Source organism: Aulonocara stuartgranti (genome assembly GCF_965226115.1).
Source record: "Aulonocara stuartgranti genome assembly, chromosome: 22".
NCBI lineage: Eukaryota > Metazoa > Chordata > Actinopteri > Cichliformes > Cichlidae > Aulonocara > Aulonocara stuartgranti.
Window position 1 is genome coordinate 18,742,576 of NC_138957.1, and position 10,407 is coordinate 18,752,982.

The window sequence follows — 10,407 nt, forward strand, 5'->3', positions numbered from 1 at the left end:
CACGTAAATCAAAAATTACAACATCTGAGATATTTACCCTGATTTAAACTTGTTAATATTATCTGGCCAAGGATTCGATCCAAAAGACTGAATCAATGTGAATGTGATTGCATCAGTGGAAGTGTCGTGCTGCAAAACCTCATGAAGAAAGTGAAGCACTGGATATTATTTTGCCTGTGACCCACATTTCTAACAAAGTTTCACGAAAATTAGCAACAAATGGCAGAGAAATTATCCACATTAACCCTCCAGGGTCTCCACTTCTTTCTCCCTTAATAGAAAAAATTGGTTCAGCTCCAGGTACGGCTCTTCTGAGCTCCCTGCTGAAGTACTCTGAAGTTAAAGTGTATAAAATAACAATAAATATTAAAAAAGCTGGTATTCCTCCTGATATAAAGGCAAAATAAATAATAAATATAGTCCTAGCAGTCATCTGAGCTTTTGTCCTCTCTTTGAGAAAACACACGCACTGTTACGTTTCAGTGGTGCGTCCAGGATCAGGAGCCGGAACAGAAGTTGTTGATGCTTCCTGATCCAATATCAACGGTATCCTGGGAGACAGAGTTGTGTGTGGGGGGTGGGGGTGGGGGTGGGGGCAGCGTATCTAAAGATCAACTACAAACTGTGTGTTTCATTGTGTATGTGTGTTAAATTCCATCTGTGAAACTCTGGTAACCCCCTTGAGACTGGCAGCTCCTCTCCCCCTCCGTCACTGTGAATTGTCACCATATCTCCAGTCTTTGTGATATAAAAGGCTTTGTTTGGGGATTCATTTTTCTCCCTCATTCTGTGGTTGAAACATAAAGTGATTTCACAAGGACAGTAGCTGGCTTTAAGCACAGACGAGTCAGTTCATGTTCTCTCTTTTCTGAGAATTTTGAAGATGAATGGAGGACGAAACTGGCAAAGACATTCAAGCATAGCTCCTCGATATTAAAAAAAACTTGGCTCTTCTCTTACATGTTCACTGTTTTAAACCTCTAAGCCATGAAGTCATCATCTTCTAGGACTGTCAATCCAAATATACAAAGAGTAAAGTAAGAAAACAAGGGCAAAAGAGAGCGCAATGGCACACAGTGAATGCCGCTGATGTGGATTTAAACCAGCAATAAGGCCCATGCTGTGTTTTTAACCACTAGATCAACCAAATCCTATCTATCCATCCATTTTCTTCCACTTATCCAGTTCAAGGTCATGGCTGAAGCTGGAGCCTATCCCAGCTGTCATAGGGCAAGAGGCGGTACATTCTGCACAGGTTGCCAATCTATCACAGGGTTAACGCAGAGATTCACACTCTGGCCAATTTAGAATCACCATTTAACCTTAATCAAATTAAACATGAAAGTCTCTGGACTGTGGGAAATATTGCGAAATAAATAAAATAGCGACAATCACTTACAGGTAGACTTTTTATGAGAAAATATAGACCTGAATCTAAGGTTAAGATATGAATCTGAAAAAGATTAACTATTTTGTTGGCCTGTCAGAAATGTGTCTGGGTTTTAACCCTTAATGATCCCAAACTCACCCCTGAGGTTAGGTGCAAGTTGCTAAGGCGCGCGCGCGCACACACACACAGGTACCGATCCGTGAGTCGTTTGGTACCGGGCCGCGAGAGTTGAGGCTCAGGTGTGAAATGTATAGTTTTCAGAGTTTTCATCGGTTTTCAGCGTTATTTTGTTATCGTTTTTATCGTTTACTCGGTTTTCCTGGGTCTTTTCATGTGTGTTATGAATAAATTTTCTTTTTTTCGCTACTTTTATTTTGTTGTATTTATCCGCGACACCTTAAAGGCCAGTCCATGAAAATATTGTCGGGCATAAACCGGTCCGTGGCGCAAAAAAGGTTGGGAACCGCTGGATTAGAGAAATTCCAAAATAAATGCAAACCTGTGAACCCAATTCTTGCTTTTCAAAGTCATCAAAGATGTATGCTGTAGAATCAGTCCACTCTATTCAAAGAAATCAATAATACTCGGTGTCAAGTCTTGAAGACAAAACTGAATACTTCCGGTAAAAATGCTCAAAATAAAGCCACGCGCCCGCTACAATCGTTAGCCATCTCGAGCTATTAGTTTGTTTAATATGTCAGTAGAGTAATTAATTGCCGTGATAAATATGTGTGGATTTTTTTAAAAGTATCAAGTTCGGGAGACACACACATCTAGATGCAACACAATGCTCACTGATTCAAAGTATTTTATTTTGACGTCAAACTCGCTGAGCTTCCGGTGTTTTCCCCTCTCCATCCGTTCAACTTGACCTGTATCCATAGCAACCACAGTAGCTACAGGGCCCTCTCTCAGAGCATCCCGTTACTTTACGTGAAAGCTAAGAGGCGGTATGACAGCAGTAGCTCATGGAGGAATAAAGCCGAGCAGGAAATAAGAGTCGCTGGTTTTTGAATATATTTTTTTTATCATTTGTGTTTTAATTTAATTCGCTGTATTTTTTGTTTTGTTTTTTGTTAAATGTTATTGTTTCGAAAGACATGACTCCCTCACAGAAAGCACGGTATGGATGCGAAGGGGGGCGTAACGCTAAATTAAGATTGTCAGGTGAGTCTTTGGTCGGGCTGAATCGAGTTTACGTGCAGCTAAAATAATTTAAAACTGAGTGTCTCAGCCAAAACTTTGAACTACAAAAGTAGGTGGGAAACATTCGCTTTTAGCTACTAAAAAAATACAAATATTATTTAACTAAAATCTTAAAGACCCTTTTTTTCATAGAAACCATTCTGAAACGAGGTAAGCTTTAGAAAACGTTTTTATGTTAATTGATATTAATGGTCTCTGATATTCATATCCTCATATATTTGGGGCTTAATTAATGAGATTAGTAACACCTGTGTTATAACGTCATGCTAAAATGGCTCTTTTGAAAAAGGCTAGCCCGCAAAGGGCATGAAAAATAGTTAACCTCACAATATATATGGCCTAAGCTCAAAACACACACACACACACACACACACACACACACACACACACACACACACACACACACACACACACACACACACACACACACACAGAAAAAAGGCTGATTCAGTCTTCTTTGACTGGTCACAGCTGGCTCTTTATGGGACATGAATGTTTTTCTGTGTCCACTCTGAAAAGCTTTTTGAGTGTGTGTGTGTTTGCTCACATTTGGGGGAGGGGGGGGGGGGGGGCTGCTCATGTTAAAGGTAAAGTCTTGTGTCTTTGTCCGTTGTTCTTTGTGTGGAAACAAAACATAAAACCCACAGCTCTGCTGACTGAATGGATAGCATCTCTCTGTCTCACCGCATTGCCAGAAAGTGAAATGTCAAAGATGCTGTGTGGGTCTCTAATGATTCATTAATCATGCAGATTTTGCTGAGCCCTAAATAGGTCACACAAGCTTTTGTTGGTGTGGGCATGTGTATATCTGTAACGGCTTTTCATGACTTAAGGAAGCCTAAATAATTCAGCCGACGGGGCAAGGTGCTTGAGGAATCTCAAATGGCCTTTGGACTCTGTAGGATGGAAAACACTCAAATCTGATCAGCCGGATTTGCTTTCACACTCACACAGGCTCACAGGATGAGGAGCGGGTGTTGTGTTACTTATGAGTTTCTATTGTATACAAGTCTACAAGAGATCTACCAGCCATGTCAACTTCAGTCAGTGTTATAGCACACATTCATAAATCCAACTTGGTTTCCGTGTTTGTTCCTCTACCCCTCCCTTTGCTTCAGGTCCTTCTGTACCCATGTCGAAACGTCCAGTTGGGGTCCCCCAGCCCTGGCCCATTCACCCTCATCCTGCAGAACATGCTCGCAGGTCCCACTTTCTTCCTCCACCTCCTCCTCTCCTCCCCCTATTCCACACCCGGCATGCAGAGGAGAGCGCTGAGCGGCCTCATCTGGTCACCATTGTCCGCCCATGTAGCCAAAGCACACTACGGAAGGTGAGCTAAATGTTGACTGTTTTTGGTAGCTCTTTAAAATAAGGCACAATCTTACTAGTGCCTCACAGACTATTTATGAGACATGTTATTACAACCATTTTTGGATTAAAACGATATCAAAAAATCCCCTGTGGTGACTTTAATGCTTTCTATTTGATAATAATGCAACACAATGATGGCTTGATTCATGGCAACTCTTCATCAGAAGTGCTCATACAGTCCACTGGAGATGTTTATCTAATGAAGAGAAGACCCAATAAGATAAAGGAAGTGTTAGTAGAAGAAAAGAAGGGACACTCTAAAAGTGATTCTTATTAATAGCTTAGAATCAACCTGATTTATTAACCACTTTAAAGACAATATTGATGATTTATAAATCCCTTCTAAAAGTGATGATTTGATGTTTTCAATTTCTAAGAATATAATTTAGATGGGATGAATTTCCTAACCTAACAGTGATTTTTGTCTCTGGGCTTGCAAGGTAACAGTATTGTTGAACCGCAGGGGTGTGGTGTCCTTTGAGCAACTGCTGTTGGATATCTCAGAGGCACTGGGATTTCCTCGCTGGCACAGAGCTAGAGTCACACGTCTTTACACAACTCATGCACGAGAGGTGAGGCCCAACCATGACCAGATTATCTTGAAAAAGGAGCAGGCAAAAATGTGCAGAAGGCACCCCTATTAACCTCCTGCACCCCACACATTCAGTATACAGTTCAATGTAGAGATTTGTGGTCATTTACTCCAACCTCAATTCTGAAAAAGCTGGGAAACTGTGTAAAATTTAAATAAAAACAGAATGGAACGACTTGCATATTTTATAAACTGAACATTTATTTACAGTAGAGCATTGAAAATATATAAAATGTTTTAACTCAGAAAATGTACCATTTTTTAAGATCAAAGACATCCAACACAGATTTTTTTTTGCCCTGCCTCTTGCACACAGAGATTTTTCCAGAATTTCTCTCTGAATTTTTTGACGATGTTATGCACTGTAGATGTTTGGATATTCAAAGTTTTTATATTTTTAGGTTAATTTTTACTATTTGATAATGATGTGTTTTTACATTGTTCTGAAATTCTTCTGTAATTTGTTAATATTTTTTGTTATAGATGGTTGAGCCATGTTACTGACCTGATCACAATTAACCTAAAGTTCTAAATTATTCCTCTGGCTGTTTCTTTTTAGTACCACTTAGTTTTCCAACTTTTGAGATGTGTTGCTGCTATCAAATTAAAAAAAGATCTGTTAATAAAATACTGTATAAGGCTCTGAGATTTGCAAATCATCTCATATGAATATTATTTATATTTGGCACATATTTCAGACTTTCAGACTGAGGGGGAAAATGTGCAACTATAAAACCCCATTTGTGCAAGGTGCACAGTTGTTGTTTTTTTCTTTTGTGTTCAAAAATGTTTTGAATGGTCTGATTTGGACACAGAGAAAACATATTTGGACATAAAGCAGTATGGTGTGTATGTAAAAGTGACAAAGACTGGGACTAGGGGATCCAGGTCTTCAAGACCGTGTTAGGCTTTGCTGTACTCCACAACTGACTGACAAATGAACCAATATAAACTTAGCTAAGAATAAAAGATATTCAATGTTTTCTTTTCACAATAAGTTGCACATTTTTCACAGGTTTAATCTGAGAAGCATCCCTCACAGTTTGCTCTGTACAATGTTGAGCAAAATAATGCACATTGATAGTATATTTCTCAGACAAATAAATCATTGCACAAAATCTATTAACTTTGCTTTTATAATTAGCCAGAGCATTTTAATATAGGTTGCTACAGCCACATAATCACAGTACATGAAATTAAAAGAGGTGGAAAAGATCAAAAAGAAAAACATGATTTTATATTAAATATAAATATTTTAGCAGCCTTATGAAATTGATAGAATTTTTGCTGCAGATCTGATGTCTGTGAGTGTGTTTTTTTCACCACTGTCTCTGTCTATCACAGGTTAAGGGTGTGTGTGATTTTTTCCGAGGGGAGGTCGCCTTCCTGGCTCTTGGTAAGGCTCGTCCTGAGTTGAGCAGTGTGCAGGAAGCTTTGGAGGAATTATTTCCAGAACATTCACATTACCGATCAAGTGCGCAGCGGGCCTGGGAGAAGAGACTAAGGCCACCGCCAGATAAAGCAGCCAAGGCTGACAGTGGGTACAGCGAAGGGACCGACAACAGTGGGACTAACCAAGAGACATGCCAAGACACAAATACACATGCCAAGCCTTATACTAATACTCACACATCTCAACATACAGACACACATGAGGCAGACAAATATAATTCTGACACACAGAAGTTTCATAAAAAGAATTCATGCAGAAAATCTGTTCACCTTCCCAACCACCTGCAGAGGCTAAATGTGAGGGGAGGAGTCAGAGTGCATCAGCCTTCTCTGATTGATCCTTTTAAACATGAAGAGGTTCCAAGAAATGCAGACATACCATCTCCTGCACTTTGTGAAAACTGCTTAGTGAGAAGACTTAAACATCAGAGTCCACAACCGATCAGTGTGCTATCAGCGAGGGTCCCACTTCCTCCTGTGTCAAAGAGGCAAAAAGAGCAGGAGGCAATAAAGCCGGATATCTATAACAACCCATCATCTCCTCGACCAATCAGCAGAGATGAGGAGAAGAGCCATATTCAAAGTGCAGCTCCAGACATTGGTGAAGCTCTTAAAGAATCACAGAATAAAGAAACCTCTGACCCCCCCACCGATGGCAGAGACGTCACCCTGACAGACATTGAGCAATGCTACAAATTTGGACGTGTGGTTGGAGACGGGAACTTTGCGGTGGTGCGAGAGTGCCGCCGTCGTGACAATGGTCAAACCCTCGCCATCAAAATAGTAGAGCGGACCAAACTGATTGGTCGAGAGCACATGATGCAGAATGAGCTGAGTCTCCTGGGGAGTCTGCGTCACCCTCGCATAGTGCGGCTGTTCGCTCACCACCACACAAACACTCACTCCTATCTGGTGATGGAGCTGGTGAGTGGAGGGGATCTGTTTGAGGCCATCAGTGACCGGGGAAAGTTTTCAGAGGCAGAGGCAGGACTGATGGTGTCAGATGTGAGTGAAGCTCTGAATTATATCCACTGCAAGAGCATCGTCCACAGAGACCTCAAGCCAGAGAACCTCCTGGTGGGTTTCAGGGTAGTGAGAATGATTGTTGGGTTCTCAAGGTCTTGTGTGTAAAAAATGGTAATCAAGCTTCTTTTTTTCATTTTAACATAATACTATTCAGGGTTTTCCCTGGCTTAAAAGGGGTCCTTAAGGAGGGTGACAACAAACATTAACACAATTGGGCCCCTGGCAAAAACACTTTGTTAACTTAGTTAGCAGAAGTCTGCCTTCTCATGTTATTTATGTTTCACAACATACATATTGTGTAACATCAATAATTACACCAATGAGACACCCACACCATAAAACCTAACATAAGTCAATATTAGTGGTTTAAAGCAGTGCATAGATGAGTTGGCAAGTGTGTGACACAATACATGCGTGCTAAAACAAAATGAAAATAACTCAAATGAAAGGATACTTCTGCAACAAAACACATGCATGCACACAGCAAAACATAACATCAAATAAAAGTACAAAGTATATTTTTTATGAAATCAAAACAGGTCGGTCATAGTTTTGTCGCATGCCCATCATGTTAAGTAACATTTGTTAAACTAATACCTTTCTAGATTTGTGGTTAGAATACAAAAATTAAAAAAACAAAACCCCAAAGCAAATAGATACAGTTTAATAATAATGAATAAACAGAGATAAATATAGATTTAAAAAAAAAACACTGCTAAAAGCAGATGGTAGTTGAGATCCTTTATGTGTCTAGTAATCTTAAGTCTAGCAGATAAGACTGAGCCTAGAACTGAACTTTGTAGTACGCTACACAAACTGAGGTTAGAAGGAGAACCGCCACAAAATGACTTTAGATTATAGCAGCTATTCTTCAAATTTTTCTCCCACCAACACTCGAGTTTGACACACTCTCTGACTTCATAAACCAAAACAGCCACATCAACACAAGTGTGCTGTCAGATCATCATACAAGTATTATATATAATGTCTGTAGAGTAAGAAAGTGCAATTATTTTTTAAACTCCAAGATGCACAAAAATGTCAACGGGATAAATATTTTGATGACCTCAAAGACTCAAAAAATTCAAACCCAACTTTGCCTCCATGGCTCACTCCGTCTGTGTTTTATTTCACCTACTCCCTTTCTCAGATAGAGCAAGTCGCTGCTGGCATCTGCAGGCTGAAGCTGGGAGACTTTGGTCTTGCCATGGTTGTAACTGAGCCAGTCTTCACCATATGTGGCACACCCACATATGTAGCCCCAGAGATCCTCTGTGAGACAGGTGAGGACTTTATGTGACTCCTCTGCCTGAATTTGGGTTGCGTTTTGTTATTCTGAAAAGTTGTACTTGTTTTTTGACTGTCAGGTTATGGTGTAGCAGTGGATGTTTGGGCTCTGGGTGTGATTCTCTATATCCTGGTGTGTGGCTTCCCCCCATTTCGCAGTCGTAATCGTGACCAGGTAGAGCTGTTCCAGCTAATAAAGCAGGCACAGCTTAATTTTCCATCCCCCTACTGGGACCCCATATCAGAGGGTGAGTTAAGTATAAGTGTACAAGTAAAAGTAAAAGTACTCGTGTAAAAGTGTAAAAGCAAATATGTGTATACACACATATTTACAGCGTGTTTTTTCTCTGTGTGCACTCGTGTGCAGAAGCGAGAGGCCTCATCCGAGCTCTCCTTCAGCCGGACCCCACCGTGAGGCTGACAGCAGAGCAGACCCTCCTGCATCCCTGGGTGAAAGCAATGGCTTCAACTTGCAAGCAGAGGGCGCTCACAGACAAAACTCCGAGAGACACAGAAGCCACTGAAGGAAAACCAGAAACAGTCCAGAAACCACCTAAAACAAACACAACAGAATCACTGACAGACAAAACAAGAAAACGCGCCATCAATGAGGAGAACGCACTGAAGGAGCTCGGCAGACAAGATGAGAGACAAACAGCAATGAGCAGTGGAAGAGGACAGGATAAGAACAAACCAGCAGAGCAACATCTAGTGGAGGCAAGCCACTTATCCCCACAGGACGGAGAGCACACACCCTCAGAGGCTTCGACTGGTCAACATAAACCAGAGGCTGCCTCTACAGATAGACGAGAAACACAGTGTCCAAGTCCAAAGCTGCTGAACTCTAAATTCAATCACCTTGATTCCCCCACAGCAGCTGAAACTGAACTTCTACCACAGATTAAGACACAAGCAAAACAGACCAGAATGCAGACACCTACAGGTTCTACACCTCCAACCAACCCATCCTCCACCCCTGCTTCCTCTCTGCATCAACAGAACTTAACTTCTGCACCGCAAAACCATAACAAACCAGACGCACATGCCACCACCATCGCCCACCCTCCAACTCTGTCCTGATGTTACTGTCAATCTCCCATTTGTGTGATGAGATCAGGGTCATTAATTTCATTGTTCCGGACAATACTGTTGATTTCTTGGCAGCTGAATCCTTCAATGGCCTGCAGATGAAGCGATTTTTACTCTCCTGGGGATGAATATGGTCGGATTAATGAGGCTGGATACATCTCATAAATGTATGTAATCCATTTATCCTGCAATCAGAAACTAATCACCGTGTTGTGTAATGACCAAGTAATGACCAAAGCACTGTCTGTGCAATACTGTGAGAGAAGGATGGAAAGGAAAATAGTGAAGCGCAGTTTCTGATTTTTTTACATGCTGGTGCATTAAAAATGCATTTTTTAGTCAATTTTTGGTATTTTTTCTTTTTCTTCTGCAAATTATGGTTAACTTTGAGAGTAAAAGGTCATGTATGCCACTGGTTTTAGTAGTTATTTTTAGCTGTAAGCTGAAGCTGATCCAGCTTCCTTTTATACTTGATATACTTTTATACTAGATGTTCTTTCCTAGAAATCTGTCTTATTTATCTAGCAACATTAGTTTGTTATCTGCTCATGAAATAAAAATATACATACATTTGTATATTATTTGTCCAAATAAATTCTGTTGGCAATACAGTGTGTTGGGTATAACCAGCTTCTGTAAATTTGAGTTTATGTTACTGATCCTGTGTGATGACAGACAGCCATCTGTGGCAAATGGGTATGTGGTAAGCTCAAGTAAGTAATGAAGATTGCCCAACACCGCTAACAGGGTGAGCACATAGGGCTACTAGGTAAAGTGTGTGTACATAGCTGAGTGGGGCTGCAGGCCATTCCACACAGACCAAATAAGGCAGATCTGTGTGTCCAGTGGGAGTGGTTAGATCTGTCCCTCCTGACTGCAAACAGCTGACCTTCTGACATCCTGCCCACCCCACCCAAAGCAGCCAAAGCACAGGCATAACACCCCCATCCTTTACATATGAAACCCTCCCAGCCCTCGGTGCTCCTCAAACAAA

The 10,407-nt window shown here is 40.9% G+C and overlaps 1 protein-coding gene across 1 annotated transcript; it reads left to right on the forward strand.

Annotated features, from left to right (window-relative positions):
• The first annotated feature begins 2,294 nt into the window (after positions 1–2,294).
• dclk3 (doublecortin-like kinase 3) lies at positions 2,295–9,989 on the forward strand. The gene is made up of 7 exons (XM_082521788.1): positions 2,295–2,557; positions 3,715–3,926; positions 4,408–4,539; positions 5,904–7,088; positions 8,188–8,320; positions 8,405–8,572; positions 8,692–9,989. The coding sequence occupies exons 1-7, from the start codon at positions 2,491–2,493 to the stop codon at positions 9,402–9,404; spliced, it is 2,610 nt and encodes an 869-aa protein (XP_082377914.1). The 5' UTR covers positions 2,295–2,490; the 3' UTR covers positions 9,405–9,989.
• The last annotated feature ends 418 nt before the right edge of the window (positions 9,990–10,407 follow it).